This window comes from Zalophus californianus, chromosome 1 (genome assembly GCF_009762305.2).
Source record: "Zalophus californianus isolate mZalCal1 chromosome 1, mZalCal1.pri.v2, whole genome shotgun sequence".
In the NCBI taxonomy this organism is placed as follows: Eukaryota; Metazoa; Chordata; class Mammalia; order Carnivora; family Otariidae; genus Zalophus; species Zalophus californianus.
The window spans coordinates 177,873,417-177,895,609 of NC_045595.1; the positions used below are offsets into that span (position 1 = coordinate 177,873,417).

General features: G+C 33.1%; 1 protein-coding gene across 6 annotated transcripts in view; it reads right to left on the reverse strand.

The window, feature by feature from the left end:
• The window catches only part of CADM2 (cell adhesion molecule 2), a 1,065,941-nt gene that overhangs the window by 128,384 nt on the left and 915,364 nt on the right, over positions 1-22,193 (reverse strand). For all 6 annotated transcript variants that reach the window (XM_027585367.2, XM_027585371.2, XM_027585369.2 and 3 more), the window contains one exon: positions 14,830-15,000. In XM_027585367.2, the coding sequence (XP_027441168.1) occupies positions 14,830-15,000 (171 nt within the window). The remainder of the gene's footprint in view (positions 1-14,829; positions 15,001-22,193) is intronic.

Sequence of the window (22,193 nt, forward strand, 5' to 3'; positions counted from 1 at the left end):
CAAGTAAATATCAGGGTCAGAACCAAGGTTTAGAAGATATTTGGCAGCACATAAAACTGAATGGATTAGGGAGCTATTAGAAGTAAAACGTCTCATCAATAGTGTAGGAGGGTTCCCTTTACTCCGTATCCCCACCAACATCTGTCGTTTCCTGACTTGTTAATTTTGCTAAGATGTCCATCGACAGATGAATGGATAAAGAAGAGGTGGTATATATATATATATATATATACACACACACACACACACACACACACACACACACACACACACACACACAATGGAATATTATGCAGCCATCAAAAGGAATGAAATCTTGCCATTTGCAATGACGTGGGTGGAACTGGAGAGTGTTATGCTGAGTGAAATAAGTCAATCAGAGAAAGACATGTATCATATGACCTCACTGATATGAGGAATTCTTAATCTCCAGAAACAAACTGAGGGTTGCTGGAGTGGTGGGGGGTGGGAGGGATGGGGTGGCAGGGTGATAGACATTGGGGAGGGTATGTGCTATGGTGATTGCTGTGAACTGTGTGAGACTGTTGAATCACAGACCTGTACCTCTGAAACAAATACATTATATGTTAAAAAAAGAAGATAGTAGGAATGGAAAAATGAAGGGGGGGGAATTGGAGGAGGAGATGAACTATGAGAGACTATGGACTCTGAGAAACAAACTGAGGGTTCTAGAGGGGAGGGGGGTGGTGGGGATGTGTTAGCCTCATGATGGGTATTAAAGAGGGCATGTACTGAATGGAGCACTGGGTGTTATACGCAAACAATGAATCATGGAACGCTACATCAAAAACTAATCATGTAATGTATAGTGATTAGCATAACACAATAAAATAAAAAAAAAAGCAAAATGTCTCTATTGTAAAGTTGAGCCACAAGGAAAATCTTAAGTAAAAGAAAAAGGTTGCAGTAAAAGTACAGATAATAAATGAATCAATATTTTTTTGCTTATATTAGAATTCATAAATTTCTACAATTGTAGACTCTGTAGTACTTTACTTTAAATGAATTTTCTCTATCTCATTATTACCCTTACATTTTGGCTTAAAATAATTGTTTCCCCAATATTTTATTCTAGTTCTTAGAATAATTTTAAAATATTTAGAGAATGAAGAAATGAAGGAATTTATAATTTGGAATTTAGAATAATTAAAATAATTATAATTTATCAAATGAAGTGCTCTTGTAATTAATGGTCTGATATGGTGATGTAAAATGCATAGCTTTAATTCAATGTTGATAGTGTTAGTTGTGCTCTGGGAGGCAGAGATAAATTTATTTAGTTGATAGCTTTGACACTGGAGATGAATTACTTAGGAAAAGGCATCAGGAAGGCCACTTGTTAAATTTCATGACTACACAGGAAATTCTGGCAGTTCTGAAAGCTCATTAAAAAAAAAAAGCTCCAAATCAATTATTTAAAATGAAAATATAAACCAGTACTATGTTTCTAAACATTTTCAAGTTGTTTGTGTTTTTGATAAAGAAAATTTATTTAAGTCACCATGAATAGAATTCCTCACAGAGATGCAAAAAGGAACAGTAAATAATGAAATGAACACATTAATGTAAAGTTGTTTTAGATTTTATAAATCTGCCATGGGATGGCCTAAGCACTGAGTGTTTATTTAACAAACATACATTAATAGACAGTGCATAGGTTCAGTCAAACATGATGGCTTAATATAAAACTATACAACTTAGTGAGGGAGTTAATATCTCATTTCATGTTCATTAACCATTTAGTCAACTATCAAGTTTGGTTTTGTTTCACATGTTATGTAATCTTTAAAATGTCCCCTTTTGGGGCACCTGGGTGGCTCAGTTGGTTTAATGTCTGACTCTTGGTTTCAGTTCACATCATGATCTCAGTGACAGGATCCAGCCCTGCAAGAGGCTCCAGGCTTAGCAGGGAGTCTGCTTGAGATTCTCTCTCCCTCTGCCCCGCCCCCATTCTTGCTCTCTCTCTCTCATTCTCTCTAAACTAAATAAATAAATCTTTAAAAACTAATATAAAATAAAATATTCCCTTTTACATCATTCTGGTAAATTTGACAAAGGCCAAAATCATCATCATTCATTCATCATCAATATCACAATAACAATAAAAAAATACAGTAACAGTCCTTACATTTAGTGTATATTTTGAAATATGTTTAAATTGAGAAAAGCCAAATCAAAAAATAACTACAGAGTTATGGTAGATTCTGTCCATGAAATTTCTCCTTTAAGATAAAAAGATTTTATTTGTACCTTTTATTAATGGAAAGAAAAAATATTTTATAAATTATTTTTATTTTCCCGATATCATCAAATTTTTAATTTTTATTGAGTATAGTTGACACACAATGTTATATTTGCTTTCATTGTACATCCTAGTGATTCAAGATCTCTTTGTTGTGTTCACCACAAGTGTACGTACTATCTGTCATCATACAATGTTACAGTATTGTTGACTATATGCTCAATGCTGTGTGGTTTATTCCCTGACTTAGTCATTCCGTAACTAGAAGCCTGTATCCCCCTCTCCTCTTCAACCATTTTGCGCATCCCTCCAATCCCTTCCGCCTGGCAACCATCAGTTTGTTCTTTGTATTTAGAGATCTGATTCTACTTTTTGTTTGTTTGTTTATTCATTTGTTTTGATTTTTAGATTCCAAAAATGAGTAAAATCATACAGTAGGTGTTTGTCTTTCTCAGTCTGACTTATTTCACTTGACATAATCACCAAATTTAAGATCGATTTTTTTTTCCGTTTTGATGAATAGTCTAAATCCTGGGCAAAATTACAAAGCAAACAATCTCTTTATATATTCTTTTTACTTATTTCATAGGTTCTCTAGTTTGTAGTCTCAAGGTTTTTCAATTCCCTTTCATAACGTATAGACCTCAGAGAAAGTATTTGCTAAACTTGTTTGCATTCATAAGGTATATGTTACCTTCCTAATAATAATAATAGAAAGCCAAGAACTTACCCTACATTACTTGATTTAATCCTTACAAAAAATATGAAGTAGGTACATTTCTCAGATGAGGAAATTAGGTTTAGAGTGACTGGCATAAAGTCACTTAGGGAAGCTTGTATTTCAACCTAGCCTTATCTGACTTCAGAACTTGAACTTTAAACAATGCAGTTTTGAGGGGTGCTTGGATGGCTCACTCAGTTAAGTGGCTGACTTCGGCTCGGGTCATTATCTTCAGGGTCCTGAGATGGAGCCCCATGTTGTGCTCCCGGCTCAGTGGGGGGTCTGCTTCTCCTTCTCCCTCTGCCCCTCCCTCTGCTTATGCTCTCTCTGTCTCTCTCTCTGTCTCTCTCTCTCTCAAATAAAGTCTTTAAAAAATGCAGTATTGGTTTTAATCTGCATTTTAATTTGATTTAGGTCACACTACATTCAAAATATATTTTCTTTAAAAGTTTTTATCTTACTCCAGTGGTTGTTAACATGTATTTGGACACCAAACACTGTGGTCTTATAAAAGCATGGTCCATCCCTATACGGCATAGCTTATATACCCATCAAAGAATGGATAGACTCTGATCATCATTGCTCATGAGCTCCAGTGTGATCATTCTATGCTTTAACCAAAAACTAAATCACAAATTCTAAAATTGTAGACATCACAAAGAAAACTGAAAGGCATTTTGAAGGGCAGAACAAAACTTTTTGCAATTCTGTAATAATCACTAAAATCACTAGCCTTTTTCATAAAAATATAAATAAAATTTCCCTTCTAAAAAGGTATGCAAGGTTAACCCTCAGTATATTGTTAGAGTGTAATGGCCTCAATTTTAGTTGTTGAGTTTCTTTCTTTTTTTTTTTTTAAAGATTTTATTTATTTATTTGAGAGAGAGAGAATGAGAGATAGAGAGCACGAGAGGGAAGAGGGTCAGAGGGAGGAGCAGACTCTCTGCCCAGCAGGGAGCCCGATGTGGGACCCGATCCTGGGACTCCGGGATCATGACCTGAGCCGAAGGCAGTCGCTTAACCAACTGAGCCACCCAGGCGCCCTGTTGAGTTTCTTTTTGAAACAATTCTTACTACTTTTAGAGAAAGCATTTCATGATTTGTGTCTTTTCTTAGAGGTCCTCCAAAAAACAGAGAGAATTCACTTTTCAAAATAGATTGTAAATTATTCTACCTTACAATTATGATATGGAGACACTGGACTCTTTTGTAAATCTAATATACGTCATGAGATGATATTGGTGTTATATTTTCTGTAGTATGAAAAATCTTGCTACTTTAACATTCTATGAATTACTTCACCATGAACTTGACCCTAACTCATCGATTGTCCCCAATTATGCTAAAAGGAATGACATAACAAAAAAATGAAAGTATGATGAAATCATCTAGAGTGGTGGTGTCCAATATAGTAACAACTAGTCACATGTGGCTATTTAAATTTCAATGTAAATTGATTACAATTAAATAAAATTTAAACCATACTTTTTTAGTCACAAGATCTATATTTCAAGTGCTTAGTAGCCTTATGTAGCTAGACATTGGCTACTGACCATTTTGGGACAGATAAGAACATTACCATCATCAAAGAAAATTCTATTAGATAGTGCTGGTGTGGAAGGATTATGCAAGAGTGATATAAATCATTACTGTTGTCACATCCTTATTTACTTATAGAGTTGATCAGGTTTTGTTTTCTTATATGGTAGTAGAAAAGAAGTCTGGAAATAAAAACACCATCATTCTAGTTTTTTTTGCTTGTTTGTTGGTTGCTTAAAACTTTCATGATCTTTGAGAATTCTGAATCTTTCATTTCCTGCTCATAATGGCACGAGAAGAAAACTGACAGAGAAGGATATCTCAAAATTATTAGACAGATCAGACGATAAATTCAGAGAGAAAACAGTAGGACTCAAGAATCTAATGATGGTGAAACAGAAGTCTTCACTTATGAAATCCTAGACGTATTTTATTAAACTCAAAAATCAATAAGTAAACAATTTGTTTCTAAGGAAACAAAGGGAAGGACTTCACACAATATTTTACAATTTGATTTTGCTAAAAAGGAAATATCACGTTCTTTCATTTTTATGATTTCTGCACATAAGAACTTACATAGTTCATAAATGGATAAATGCTGAAGGCATTTGATAACAAAACAGTTTTTAAAATTCATTTTCTTTTTCAATTGAGTTGGTGCTTATAAATCTAAAAATGAAATGTTTGCAATTAAAGGGCAAAGATATTTTTATTGTCTTTGACAAAATTATGAACCACCAAAGTTTTTTAGAGCATTTCATTTTGACAATGCAAGTGCAAGAAGAACCAGAAACAATGACTAAATATAACACATTAGAGATGTATATTTGAAATCTGACCTCAGCATTTACAATATGGTATGTTCCAGGAGCATATATGACAGTTGTTACCCATTTTGGGTAGATATATCATCAAATCCAGGAAATATGGAATCAAAATTCAAGTCTGCTATATTTAAATTTTTATTTTTATTATGTTTTTATATATGCTGGGCCAACATGGGGCTTGAACTCACAACCCTGAGATTAAGACCTGTGTCAAGATCAAGAATCAGATGCTTAACCAACTGAACCACCCAGGTGCCCCTATATTTATTAAACTCTTATTAAAGAGTATACTAATATTGTTTTTTACTATCCCTTTATTATTACATCTAAACATTATCAAAAAAAAACCTTACAACCTAAAAATCTAAAATAACATGTCTCTTAGATCCAGATGGTAAAAGGGAATTACATTCGTTCCTGACATTATCAAGAATTAATACAATAAAGCTTACTATATTGATGTTTACATTTGCCTTAATTATAATATAGTCAAACTTATAATGATTTTAATTATAAATTTACAAATATAGATAGATCTTGAATATTGAAGAAGAAGAATAAAGTCTGAGGGCTGATACTACCTAACTTCAAGACGTTATATAGCTACAGTAATCAAGACAGTATGGTATTAATGCAAAAATAAATAGATCAAGGAACAGAATAGGGAGCTCCGAAAGAACCCCACATAAATATAGTCAACTGATCTTTAACAAAAAAGCAAAGACAACTCAATGAAGAAATGATAATCTGTTTAACAAATGCTGGAACAACTGGACATCCCCATGAAAAAAAAATCCAAACACAGACCTTACGCCTTTCACAAAAATTAACTCAAATGTATCATAGACCTAATGTAATGTGCAAAACTATAAAACTTCTAGAAGATAATACAGGAGAACTCTAGTTGACCTTGGGTTTAATGACAACTGTTTAGGTACAACACTGAAAACATAATCCATGAAAGAAAAAAAATAGATAAGTTGAACTTTACTTAAATATGTTTGCTCTTGAGAAAGACACTTTAAGACAATGAAAAGACAATGAGGAAAGTATTTGCAAAGGATATGTGTGATAAATGAGTAGTATCCAAAATGTACAAAGAATTTTTAAAACTCAACCAGAAAAACAACCCAGTTAAAAATTTGGCAAAAATCTAAATAGACACCTCACCAAAGAAGATATGCAAATGAAAAATAGCATATGAAAAGATGCTCAGCATCATATGTCATATGGAAGTACAAATTAAAATGAGATACTACCATTATTTAGAATGGCCTAAATCCAAAACACTGACAACTCCAAAAGCTGGTGAGGACATGGATCAACAGGGACACTCATTCATTGCTGGTGGGAATACAAACTGATGTAGCCATTTTGCAAGTTCATTTGCAGTTTATTACAAAGCTAAATATGGTCTTGCCAGCAATTCTATTTATGGTATAAGATAAACATTTAGATTTCTAAAATTTCATGTTTTAGTCTTAGTGACATTAATATACATTGCCTCTTCATAATCAATCTTTTGCCTTTTGTTAAATTTTTTCTAATTAAAATTTGAATGTCATTTACTCAAAGAAGTTGAAAACTTCTGTTCAAACAAAAACGTGTGTACAGATATTTATAGTAGGTATGTCCATAATTGCCAGAATTTGGAAGTAATTAAGATATTTTTCAATAGGTGAATGGATAAACAAACTCTGATATATCCAGACAATAGAATATTATTTAGCAATAAAAAGAAATGTTCTATCAAGCCACAAAAGCATGTCAGAAACTTAAATGTGTATTACTAAGTGAAAGAAAACAATCTGAAAAGACTATATGTTATATAACTCCAACTATATGATGTCCTAGAAAAGGTAAACCTATACAGCTATCTAAGAGAACAATGGTGGCCAGGGAGTTGAGGAGAGGGAAAGAACAATCCAGTGGTGAAGCACAGGGGGCTTTAGGGTAGTGAATGCATTTTGTATGATATTGTAACCATGGCTGCAGGACATTTCACATTGGTCAAAATCTTATAGAACCATACAAATTAAATTGTGAAGGCTGATGTAAATTATGCACTTTAGTTAACACTAATCTATCAATACTAGTTCATCAATTGTAATGTATGCACTACAATAATGCATGATATTAATGATGGGGGAAAATGTGAGGGGGGTAGGATATGGGTATATATGGGAACTTTGTACTTACTGTTCAATTTTTCATAAACTGAAAACTGTTCTTAAAAATAAAAGCTATTAATTAAAAAAAAAGTCTTTTGGGCCCAGATGGTAAAGAGTAATGACGACTTTTCTGATATATTAAAAGATAATCCAATAATTTTCAATACATCAATTGATTATAGTTTTCTAACCATATATTTTTCTCTTAGAAATGTGTGTGTGTGTGTGTATGTGTGTGTGTGTGTTTGTGTGTGTCTACATGTATTATAGTTCAATCAGGAGATAGAACTAGAACAATTTGAAACACTTGGGATGTTAAATATGTAGTCACTTCAGAAAAATCAACCTTGGGGGCTCCTGGGTGGCTCAGTTGGTTAAGCAGCTGATCTTCATTTTGGCTCAAGTCATGATTGCAGGGTTATGAGATTGAGCCCTGTGTTGGCTCTGTGCTGGGTGTGGAGCCTGCTTAATATTCTCTCTCTCCTTCTCCTTCTGCCCCTCCCCCCTCTAAAAAAAAAGAAAAGAAATATCAACCTTGAACTATATTTTAAAAACAGACTTATAAAAGAGAATGTTATTTAATCAGAAGTTAAAAATATTGGGGGCGCCTGGGTGGCTCAGTCGTTAAGCGTCTGCCTTCGGCTCAGGTCATGATCCCAGGGTCCTGGGATCGAGCCCCACATTGGGCTCCCTGCTCCATTTGAAGCCTGCTTCTCCCTCTCCCATTCCCCCTGCTTGTGTTCCCTCTCTCGCTGTGTCTCTCTCTGTCAAATAAAATCTTTAAAAAAAAAAGAAGTTAAAAATATTGGATATCACTTATGCTTATTTTCTCAATATTAGCTTTTTCTTGTCAAAATAATTTCTTATCCAGTTTTTATTATTGATTAAATTGACTTAAAATTAACTGCAAAAGATACATTGTCATCTGTACAATACATACATTCCATCATTTGGGAGTTATTTTTGACTGCCTTTTTACGAAGATAATTTGTGTGCTTAAAATAATGTTAAAACTTCTAAAATAAGCTTGATTAGAACTTCATAATAACCTTGATTAGGAAAGGCCAGTTAGGAATATATTGTATTAGGAGGGTATGTGCTATGCTGAGTGCTGTGAATTGTGTAAGACTGTTGAATCACAGACCTGAACCTCTGAAACAAATAATACATTATGTTAAAGAAAAGAAGAAGATAGTAGGAAGGGAAAAATGAAGGGGGGGAAATTGGAGGGGGAGATGAACCATGAGAGACTATGGACTCTGAGAAACAAACTGAGGGTTCTAGAGGGGAACGGGGTTGGGGGGGTGGGTTAGCCTGGTGATGGGTATTAAAGAGGCCATGTATTGAATGGAGCACTGGGTGTTATACACAAACAATGAATCATGGAACACTACATCAAAAACTAATGATGTGATGTATGGTGATTAATATAACAATAATAAATAAATAAATAAATAAATGAATGAATATATTGTATTAGTTTAATATATGATTTAATTTTTGTTAAAATTTGGAATTTCTGCTCACAAATATATACTCTTGAGATTTAATAACAAAAAATGTTTACTTCTATTAATAACAGAAACTTTATAGTAACATATTGAGTCCCTGCACTCAGATCACTTAAAATATTTGGTGACTCATTTATTTTAAATAATTCAATATTTCAGGGACAAATAAAATATTCTTTTACATATAAAAGAAAAAATATGAGGGATTGGTGAAATAGATGAAGGGGATTTAGAGGTACAAACTCCCAGTTATAAAAGAAAGATATCCTGGGGATGTAATGTGCAGCACAGGGAATATAGTCAATAGTATTGTAATCACTTTGTACAGTGACTGATGCTAACTAAACTTAAGGTGATCATTTTGTAATGTATAAAAATATCAAATCACTATGATGTACAACTGAAACTAATAAGATATTGTATGCCAATTATACTTCTATTAAAAATTAAAGAAAACACATTAGGATCTCAAATAGAGGTTGAAACTTTATTAATGTAGATAAATGTATCTTTTTGTCAAGGAGCATAGATTACTTCATAATTCTAGCATGTATACATTTCATGAGCTTTGCAAAATATTTTGAAATCTTAAAAAATCCTTTCAAAGTATCCTTAGTCATTAATGTGGCATTTTGTTAATTGAAGTAACTATTTTAATTTTTGAAAATTTAACCTAAAGATAGTTCTCATTTCACCTTTCCTGACTCCTTTTACACTGGCCTCTGGACCACAAATAATTTGTGGTTGACCAGGCAATTATATAATCAGCATTTCACGAGTGAGATGCCAAATGAATGAGATATGTTATTTTAAAAATCTACTTGTAACACTCACCTTTCTAATAAACCTAGATAGCCTGAAATATTTAATCAAGTGTTTTCTATAATAAATAGACAAGTGGTAGAAGTATAATTAGTACAACAAATGGGGGACAATTTAAAAGACATTGACCTGGGCTAGAGAGTTTAGGGAACACTGAGTAAGTGGGAACTTGATTTTATAATATGCATATATAAACATTTATTTATATTATAAGCAAAGAATGGCACTGTTACCAAATGGTAAATACTAAACAACTATTAATGATAGCATAAGATTTCATAATTTGATGAATTTTATATATATATATTGAATACTTATATATTTATATATTAATATTTATATTTATATACCATTGAATATTCTACATATAATTTACCATAATACACACATATACACAGAGACTTAAAATTTTGGGTTCTTATTTATCCAATATTGGCATTTCAATGCCATAGTGCCATAGTACTAAAATGAGTTCTTAGAACATTCATTATTCTGAAATATTTTACTAATCTGTCTCTTCTGTTTCTCCTTTTCAATAACAGCTGACTTTTTATAAAATTTTTGTCAGTGTCACAAATAGAAAATTAATGTTCAGTTATTTTCTTCTTGTCTGTGTTTTGTTCATATTTCTTTCTGTTTGTGCAGATACATTATTCTTACTGAGAATTAAACTCTGACTTATACAATCTGTTCTTCTAAAAATTAAATCAAATAAAAAGTTATTGTTTTCAAAGAGATCTGCATAAAAATAGAATGATGAATTAGAATTTCCGTCTATAAAAAGAAAGAGAGTGGCATTTTCCACCTTCTAATTTCTTATCAAACTTTCCTTTCCACAATTACACAGGATTTTAATTTCAAGTATAGACGTAACTTTCCATTACTGTAGGGTTATATATTTGGTCTTGTCACTCACCACAGTGGCAACTCTTTTGTTCTAGGAGTCCAAAATGCTAAAAATTCCTCCATTTGGCCCAATCTTTGTGGTTATTCATGATGGGACCATTGTAAAACAATGTGGAAATCCTAAATTTATGTTCCACAAATTCTAGACTAATCACCTTCTTCCTTTTCCAATTCTTTCTCTGTTCCCCCGTTTACATCCATGGAAATTTCCACATCATGCATATTGCACATGTGTACCTATGCAGAGCCATGAAGACCACACCCACTTTGTTCAATTTGCTTTAATTTTAATGCAAACTGTTGTTCAATGCCCACTCTCCATTCTCCACTCTACATTTCATCTCTGGGGAATGTTCTGCATCTGTAAAGGAACATTCAGCATTATCATCAGTTAGTTTTAATTACCTTCACATACTTGAATGGTGGTATGCTAGATGCTAAAATAAATATTTTAAATAGATATGGTCTCTGCCTTCTAGCCACATACATATTAAACCATGATAAAATGAGTTGCTATTTTTAATTGGATAGTAAGTGTAACATTTTTCATGTAAAACTTCCTAAAAAATGAGGCAATTCAATTGCCTTCCTCCATGAAGTGCATTTAATAATGCACACTGAAATATAGTGAACAGCAAAAAATGCCCAGAAAGTGTATATATAATAGCTCCATGTTAGACTCCCAAGAAATTAAAAATGACTTTGGCTGCTAACAATTGGCATCTGACAGCTAAGCTTAAATATTCTCAACATAAATAAACAATTCTCTAGAATCTAAACAAGAATTAGCTAGAGCTACCCTGTGACTATGGGGTGGAAGAAGGTCTGAAACAAGACAGAGACCAGGACACTCAGCAACCACAAAAAATTAGCATGATTAATTGCTGCATCTTTATAATAATAAATCTAATCCTGCTTTGATGTTTTTGCTTTCTAGGTAAAAGTTACCAACATACACATGTTTGATTTGTCTCCATTACTGACAGCATTCAATCCAGAATCCTCTTTAGAATATTTAGGACAAACCCAAATTCTGTAACAAGGCTCTTTGAACTCTTTCTTACCAGTACCCAGAGATTCATCTGGTATGCCTCTTCTTTGCCAAAGTAAACTAAACATATCTGATTTGCTTGACTATTGGTGGGTTTCTGGTGATGTGTCTTTGGCTGGTGACCTTTAATATCTTTATGACTTAATTTTTATTATTTTATTTTATTACATGTGGAAAATTAGAGTTAAATTAGTAATTACATAATGTTTTTAGATACTTCTTGACTTTATATATAAATGAAAAAGTTCAAGTCAAATGCTGATAACCTGGGTCCTCTCAACATATCAAATTACAGAATTTTCCACATTTTGAAAGACATGTTGGTAAAATAAGAAATAGGAAAGAAAAGGTGCTATAGGCTGAATGTCTGTGTCCCTCTAAAATTCATATGTTGAAACCTAATTCCCAATGTGATGTATTAGCAGGTGGGGCTTTTGGAAGGTTATGACCAGGCTTAGTGTTCTTATAAGAGACCCCAAAGAGCTCCTTAGCCCCTTCTGCCATGTGCAGACACAGAGAGGAGATAGCCGTCTATGAACCAGGATGAAGCCCCTTACCTGCTCCTTGATCTTGGACTTCCAGCCTCTAGAACTGTGAGAAATAAACTTCTTTGGTTTATAAGCCACACGGTCTATGGGTATTTTTTTTTTAAATAATTTTTATTGTTATGTTAATCACCATACATTACATCATTAGTTTTTGATGTAGTGTTCCATGATTCATTGTTTGTGTATAACACCCAGTGCTCCACGCAGGATGTGCCCTCTTTAATACCCATCACCAGGTTAACCCATCCCCCACCCCTCTCCCCTCTAGAACCCTCAGTTTGTTTTTCAGAGTCCATCGTCTCTAATGGTTCGTCTCCCCCTCTGACTTACTCCCCTTCATTCTTCCACTCCTGCTATCTTCTTCGTTTTTTTTTTTTCTTAACATATATTGCATTACTTGTTTCAGAAGTACAGATCCATGATTCATCAGTCTTGTACAATTCACAGTGCTCACCTCTATGGGTATTTTTGTTATAGCACCTTGAACTAACTAAGGCAAGTAGCATTTGTTGAAAATTCATTAAATGCCATAAACAAATTGTTTAGTTTGATCCTTGTAGAAATGAATTATCTAATTTGTAATCAAAGCTCAAACAGTTTTAGCAATTGTCCCAAGTTAAAGAAAATAAATGTTGAAATTTGAAGATAATCTCAGTTTGGGCTCTAAAATATGCTTGCTGCAGAATTTGTTTCAATAAGAACAAGAGGAAAATTAATGAAACTAACTTAACATAATTGAAAGTATTTAAAATATTTTAATAATTTCAATTAGTATTAAACTAAAAATAACTAAAACACAGCAAGCAATAATTAAAAATCATAATCAGATTGACATTTCTTTATCAAAATTGAAAAAAAAAAAGTCTGGTTCTCCTGGTACACCTCTGATCTTCACTCATAAATACTCTCCAGTCATCCCTCTACTCTGGTCTTACTAATATTTTTTTTTATTTAAGTATATGTATAATATAAATATAATGTATACTTATATATAAATATGTAGAGAAATACAACATACAATCATATAATTTAATATAATATGTAATAAAATATATATTTACTTATAAACACATTATATATATGTTATATACTAACACACACACACACACACACACACACACACTTTCCTTCAATTCCATTCCCACTTCTCAAATTGTACTACTTACCACCTCTGCTTTATTATTTTTCCCATGGAACTTAATATACAGCATGCTATATGTTGTTTTTATTTATTTTGCTTTTCTGTCATTCCTACGTAGAACGGATGCTATAAGAAAACTGGAGTTTATTGCTGGTGGTGGTGGTGGTAATTTTGACACATGAAGACAATCCTAATTTGTTTTGTTAATGTTATTTTTTGGTCACTTATGTAACCCCAGTGCCTAAAATAATGCCTGTTCCATAGTAGGCAATCAATAAGTTCTTGTTGAATAAATAAATAAAAACAAAATAAAGTGAGGATTTTAAAAGACCAGTACTTAGATTTAACATTTTAGGATTTTATGTAATTTTATATCACACAGAAATTCTAAACGTAAACTATAACTTTATCACAAACAAAAACTTTCCAATATTAAAAAAAAATGAAGTGATTCAATTCAGAAATGCAATCCTGGGGGCTCTACTTTTTCAACTTTATCTTATATATTTCAGTTGATTCATTTTCATGTGGATAAATATTTCTAGATCACCTGTTATATTCCAGGGACTTGTTAACTAATAAAAATGTCATGATTACAAGTCTACCATTTGCTAGTTGTGTGAACTTGGCCAAATGACTCAACCACTATAACCTTCAGTGTCTTTGTCCATAAACTGTGACTAGAGGGGTTAACTACTCACCAGGTTTTTATGTTGATGCCCTAACATGAGACATGAGATGAAATCATGCCTGTGAAGCAATTTAGCACTGCCCCTGGCCCACTGGAGTCATCCAATTAATATTTTTCCTATCACTTGTCAGTAATGGTGAAGTTGACGAAGAAAACATAATGGATATGCCAATGTATTTACAAAGACAAAGAATATCTCGTATAGAATGTAAAAATTGTCTAATTTTAAAAGCACAGATAGGACAACATGTTTATGCATAACAAAGTTACTTTCATACAATAAAGTCCATCAAGGCTCTTCAGATACCCCACTGTCATTGACTCTGCCAAAATAATTACTCTTCCTACCCCACCCACAGGCATACACACGCATCAAGTCACCATGTGGGACATAATTAGAAGTTCTAACCTTTAATAAGGATATTTCCTTTATTTATCTTCCTTGTCAAGAATGATATTCAGGCAAGAATTACCTTCCTCTGAATGTGATTAATACCAGTGAGAGTAGTTGTATTTCACTTTGCTGAAGGTTTTGCTGCACACATACGGCACTTCAGGATAGTTTGAAATGATTTTAAATGTAGATGAAGAGATTTGCTTCTGTTGAGATAAATGGGAAGGGAGTAGCATTTACTTACAGTGTATTTCTAGCACCTGCATGGCCACCTGAGGGGTGGCATTGAGAGATTCATGGTCTACTCTGCAGATCACAGCCACGCCATCATCGCTCCGGTCCACTCGGAAATCCAGTGTGCTGCTGACAGTGAATGTTTTGCGATTTGCATCCTCTTCTTTTAAATATTTTACATCTGAAAATAAAATGTAAGTTTTAAAAATTCTGTGACATTATCTTTCAAAATGTAACAGATTTCATTTACTCAAGACACAACTGGAAGCACCATTTTCCTCTCTTTTTCAATTTTTTAAAAAGCAAATATTTGTTTATTTAACATTTAATCCATTTTGTTTTGAGCAAATAAAAATACTTCAGAAATAAAACTTAAAATATAACTGCATAAATAAAATAAAAGGGTGGGACACAGAACTATATTCCTTTAGTGACAGGTTTTTTGGTTTGTTTTTTTTATACTCCATTTGAGAAATCAGGCCATTTTACAATATTAATCTCCTTTCTTTAGATTTAAGTTTTAAGTAAGTATAATCTTAATTCTGTGAGCCTCAAGTACAGTTGGGAAGGCCAAATTCACAACATCAGGTTATGCCTAAAAGAAAGTGCAATGTATTTGAGCTATGATTTCAACATGAACAATATGAGATGAACATAATTGCTAAAGAATACCTACAATGAGAAAGTTGTCATCTTTTATAAAGAAAAGGAAGAAGAGATGGATTCAAAAATTCTCAACAAAATACCAGCAAATCGAATACAATAATACATTAAAGGAATCATTCACCACAATCAAGTAGGATTTATTACTGGGCTGCAAGGGTGATTCAATATTCACAAATCAACCAATGTGATACACCACATTAATGAAAGAATAAGAATCATATGACCCTATCAATAGATGCAGAAAAAGCATTTGACCAAGTACAGCATCCATTCTTGATAAATCCCTCAACAAAGTAGGGATAGAGGAAATATACCTCAACCTCATAAAGGCCATATACAAAAGACAAACGGTGAATATAAACCTCAATGGTGAAAAACAGAGCTTTTCCTCTATGGTCAAGATGAAGACAGGGATGTCCACTCTCACCACTGTTATTTAACATAGTACTGGAAGTCCTAGCTTCAGCAATGAGACAACTCAAAGAAATAAAAGGCATCCAACTTGGCAAGGAAGAAGTCAAACTTTCACTATTCACAGGTTACATGATACTCTATGTAGAAAGCCTGAAAGACTCCACCAAAAAGTTGCTAAATCTGATACATGAATTCAGTAATGTCACAGGATACAAAATCAACGTACAGAAATCTACGACATTTCTACACACCAATAAGGAAGCAGCAGAAAGAGAAGTCAAGAAAATGATCCCATTTATAATTACACCAAAAACCATAAGATACCTAGGAATAAACCAAAGAGGTAAAAGAACTGTACTTTGAAAACCATATAACACTTATGAAAGAAATTGAAGAAGACACAAAGAAATGGAAAAAAAAAAAAAAACATTCCATGTTCCTAGATTGGTAGAACAAATATTGTTAAAAGCAATCTACACATTTAATGCAATCCTTATCAAAATACCAACAGTGTTTTTCACAGAGATAGAACAAACAATCCTAGAATTTGTATGGAACCACAAAAGAACCTGAATAGCAAATGCAATCTTGAAAAAGAAAAACAAAGCTGGAGGTATCAAGCTATATTACCAGCTGTAGTCATCAAGACAGTATGGTACTGGCACAAAAACAGACACATTGATCAATAGAACAGAATAGAAAACCCAGAATTGGACCCACAACTCTATGGTCAACTAATCTTTGACAAAGAAGGAAAGAATATCCAATGGAAAAAACACAATCTCTTCAACAAATGGTGTTGGGAATACTGGACTGTACAACATGCAAAAGAATGAAACTGGACCACTTTCTTATACCATATGCAAAAATAAATTCAAAATGGTTGAAAGACCTAAATATGAGATGGAAACCATCAAACTATGAGAGGAGAACCCAGGCAGTAAATTCTTTGACCTCAGCTGTAGCAACTTCTTACTAGACATGTTGCCAGAGGCAAGGGAAACAAAAGCAAAAATGAACTATTGGGACTTCATCAAGATAAAAAGCTTCTGCACAGCAAAGGAAACAATCAACAAAACTAAAAGACAGTCTACAGAATATAAGATATTTGCAAATGACATATCTGATAAAGGGTTAGTGTCCAAAATGTATAAAGAATGTATCAAACTCAACACCCAAGAAACAAATAATCCAGTTAAGAAATGGGCAGAAGACATCAATGGGCAGAAGACATCAATAGATACTTTTCCAAAGAAGACATCCAGATGGTTAACACACACATGAAAAGATGCTCAACATCACATTTCCCATCACAGGGAAATACAAATCAAATACAAATCAAAACGGCAATGAGACACCAGCTCACACCTGTCAGAATGGCTAAAATTAACAACACAGGAAATGATAGATGCTGGCGAGGATGTAGATAAAGGGGAACACTCTGACACTGTTGGTGGGAATGCAACTGGTGCAGCCACTCTGGAAAACAGTAAGGAGTTTCCTCGAACAGTTAAAAATAGAAGTACCCTATGATCCAGCAATTGCACTACTAGGTATTTACCCAAAGGATATAAAAATTCTGATTCAAATGGACACATACATCCTGATGTTTATAGCAGCACTATCAACAATAGCCAAGTTATGGAAGTAGCCCAAATATCCATCAACTGATGAATGGGTAAAGAAAATGTGGATTACTTAGTCATCAAAAATAATGAAATCTTGCCATTTGCAATGACATGGTTAGAGCTAGAGAGTTGTGATGAGCACTGGATGTTTATGTAAGTGATGAATCACCAAATTCTACTCCTGAAACTATTATACTATATGTTAACTAATTGGAATTTAAATAAAAACTTGAAACAAAAAAAAAGAAAGAAGATTTTATTTAAAAAAAAGGAAAGAGGACAGTCATCTGGATAATTCGAGTATTTAAAAATATATATTTGCAGTGAAATTTACATTGAGATAAATGCTCTTCATTTGGCTGAAGAATTTATTTCAGCATGAATTATTCCTCAAGATGTGTATTCATTTATTGATATTTAAACTTACTGTGCATGATTAAGATTCATTGTTTCTTTTTGTTTGTTTGTTTTAAGATTCATTGTTAAACGGTACACTCAGGGATTATTTGTTCTTTATGGAAAAGAGGTTTAATAATATTTTCATTTAATTTAAAATTTCTTAAGTCTAAAGTAGTTGATAAGAAGAGGGTAATTTTAATGGATTAGAAATCAAAATGATAGGCTAAATTAAGATTTTCAATGTAGTTGAGGAAGGAAGCTATTCCATTTTCTTACTCTTTTCAAGATTTTCAATGTAGTTGAGGGAGAAAGCTATTCCATTTTCTTACTCTTTCATTTCAAATGAACAATGATAATTTCAGGAAAAGAGTTACGTTGAATAAAATGCATAAAATATTTTATTTTACTATGTATTAAATAATCAGGAAACGACAGATGTTGGTGAGGATGCGGAGAAAGGGGCACCCTCCTAAACTGTTGGTGGGATTGCAAACTGGTGTAGCCACTCTAGAAAACAGTATGGAGGTTCCTCAAAAAGTTGAAAATAGATCTACCCTATGACCCAGCAATTGCACTACTGGGTATTTACCCTAAAGATACAAATGTAGTGATCTGAAGGGGTATGTGCACCCCAATGTTCATAGCAGCAATGTCCACAAGAGCCAAACTATGGAAAAAGCCAAGATGTCCATCAACAGATGAATGGATAAAGAAGATGTGGTATATATACACAATGTATATATACCATATATATATATATATATATATATATATATATATACACACACACAATGGAATATTATGCAGCCATCAAATGAAATCTTGCCATTTGCAATGACGTTGATGGACCTAGAGGGTATTATGCTAAGCAAAAGAAGCCAATCAGAGAAAGACAAGTATCATATCATCTCACTGATACGCAGAATTTGAGAAACAAGACAGAGGATCATAGGGGAAGGGAGGGAAAAATGAAACAAGACGAAACCGGAGAGAGAGACAAACCATAAGAGACTCTTAATCTCAGGAAACAAACTGAGGGTTGCTGGAGTGGAGGGGGGTGGCAGGGTTGGGGTGGCTGGGTGGTGGACATTGGGGAGGGTATGTGCTATGGTGAGCACTGTGAAATGTGTAAGACTGATGAATCACAGACCTGTACCCCTGAAACAAATAATACATTATATGTTATTAAAAATAAAATAAATAAAACATTTAAAGACATATTAATTACAACGAAGTAATATAAGTTCAGCTTCTCCATTGTTGTGCTCTATGCAAAGATTTGACTTTGAAAGTAATACTGAATTTGAGGTATTTGGTGGGTAGATATTTGCATGGTCCATTGAGTTTTACTTTTTTCCAGAGAAGTCTGACTTTATCTTATTTGATTAAAAAATAGAATAAATATTAGTAAAGGATAAAACTAGATAAATGTTCCATGTCTTACTCTTGAAAATGTATGATTGTGTTCACAAATTAAGAAAAAATTACCTAATTAAGACTTTACCAGTAAAATTTTTTTGTGATTTAGACAGTTCTGAGAGTAAGAAAAATTTCTAACATTTGAAAAGTAGAAAATTTCTAACATTTGAAAAACAGAAGAACAAAATAGCTCAATTATATCTTTTTAACTATAAATCAATCATACAGGATACAGGATTTTTCATAAATGTTTTATGAAATAACTCATTTTTGCTAACCAAAGTCATTTCTGAGATTTTTGCATTTGAAAATTAGTTTCAATCTCAGTTTAAAAAATATTAGGGTAAAAGATGGAATTATTTCCTTTCAGTCAAAATATGTCAGGAAAATACAGCCCTTTGTTATATTAAATATATATATTTGTAGCCCTTTGTTATATTAAATATATATATTTGTAGCCCTTTGTTATATTAAAATATGTATATATATATACGAGATCTTTTACTTTTCAGTGTTTTATAGATTTATACAAAATGTCTCCTCATTTTTATATTTTATATTCTTTCCTATAAATCCATGTCCAACATTTTCTGGTTTGTAGTTCTAAGTAGTGGCAGTATAAGAAGACCTAGATCTCTTAACAAACCACTTTTATAATTATGTTATACAATATATGAAAAATTATTCTAAAATATTGCTAATTGTTTAATTTTAATGACAGCTGTATTTTTTTAAAGATTTTATTTATTTATTCATGAGAGACAGAGAGAGAGAGAGAGAGAGAGAGAAGCAGAGGGAGAAGCAGGCTCCCCGCTGAGCAGGGAGCCCAATGCAGGACTCGATCCCAGGACCCTGGGATCATGACCTGAGCCGAAGGCAGACGCTTAACCATCTGAGCCACCCAGGCACCCATGACAGCTGTATTTTAAGAACCCACACATCTGCTTTCTTTAGCCGATTCCTTTACAAAATTATCACTTAATGTAATATTAATTGGATACATAAAATCTGATAGCAATTGTATATAACATAAAATTTTAATGAGCATCATTCAAATAGAGTAAACAAAAGTATAATTTGTTGCTTTTAATATTAGCTTATGGGACAGCCTATAGGGTTCCTAGAAGCTCTAAAATTGAATAAGAAAAAAAATCAAGAAGAGCCAATCATATTATCTTTTCCTATATTTTATGCTGATCTCCTCCTTACCCCCACCCTCCAAAAAATACAGGCAGGAAATAGTACTTGAAATTTATGTCTATTTTGGCTTTCTAGCTTTATAAAATAACTGATGTATTCACAGTTGTAGAATCAATAGAAATTTTCTTTATATTGCTCAGTTAATTTGTTCATTGCATGTGTACTCTTGTTTCAAGTTCTGTCTTGCTTCAGGGTTTCCATTTGTTCTACTCTGGCATGTGCTTTCACTACATTGCGATCTAGAGCAGTATTTTTCAAAATGGAATGTACAGGGGCTCCTGGGTGGCTCAGTTGATTAAGTGACTGCCTTTGGCTCAGGTCATGATCTCAGGGTCCTGGGATTGAGCCCCACATGAGGCTTCCTGTTCAGTGGGAGGCCTGCTTCTCCCTCTCCCACTGCCCCTGCTTGTGTTCCCTCTCTCGCTCTCTGTCAAATAAATAAAATCTTAAAAAAAATGGAATGTACATATATATCACCTTTGGATCTTGGTAAAATGCAGACTCTGATTTAATATTCGGTGGGCTAGAGCCTGAAAGTCTGTTGCTGGCCCATGGACATATTTTGAGGAGCAAGGGTAAAGTAGATTATTTATCAATACCAGAGATGTAACCAAAGATGAAGAGGAAATATTGGGACTTACTCTAACCCCCTTTCTCTCTTCATCTCAATCTCTCTCTCTATCATTTTAATTTCCTCTCTTCCTAACCTCCCATTCTATCTTTACTATTTTAAAATATGTATTTCTTCTTATTTTTTTTACATTTTTCAAAATGTGCATTTCATACATTATATAGCATATTGGTATGATGGTCAACACAAGTTGAGATCAAGCAAAAACAGAGGTGATTGTAGGATTACTTTCCCTCATAATCCTTGCTGCCACCCTTCTATCTTTTTTCCAAAAAAGGTTCTGGACTTTTAGCACTTGTTCACAAATAATACAAACAGTGGTTGCTTCCGGTGGGTAGCAGTTCAGAACTGCCTTATTATGCTATCACTGTCTACATTAGAAATTTTCTGTAATAAAAAAAGTTAGAAAGAAATCTGCTTAGGAAAATTCTTCAAGTGTGGTTCTAAACAGAAGTTATTTTCCTGAATATTTCTTGAATGTGAAGTCTCAAAATAAGTAATTATCTACCAGTTTTTATATTTTTCTTTATGAGACTTGGAATGTAGAATAGTAGTCTGCTTATATTTGGGATTTTAGATCTTGATCTCACCAAGAGCCAAGGTGGAAAAAACAAAACAAAACAAAACAAAACAAAACAAAACATAAAAGCAGATGTAATCATGAGTGAGACACGCAGAGCCTCTAAATTAACAAATTTAGAAGCCCTGAATCAGGTTAGCTAAGGAACAAAGGTCATCTGCGTGTTTTTTGTTTTGTTTTGTTTTGTTTTGTTTTGTTTTTTTACATATAAAACTTCTCATAATATAACAAATCTCAGAAGCTACATCCATATCCATCTTTCCAGATTTATAATGTTAGGTCACCTGCCTCTATGTCTATAGTTTCCAGCCTCTTTTGGATTGAATTTTTCCATAGGAAATCATCTAAAGTGCAGTTCCTTGGAAAGTCACCTTGTCTCCACAGTGGTTCTAATCACCCTGAGTACTGCAATCTGAATATTTGTGATGCATTTCCTT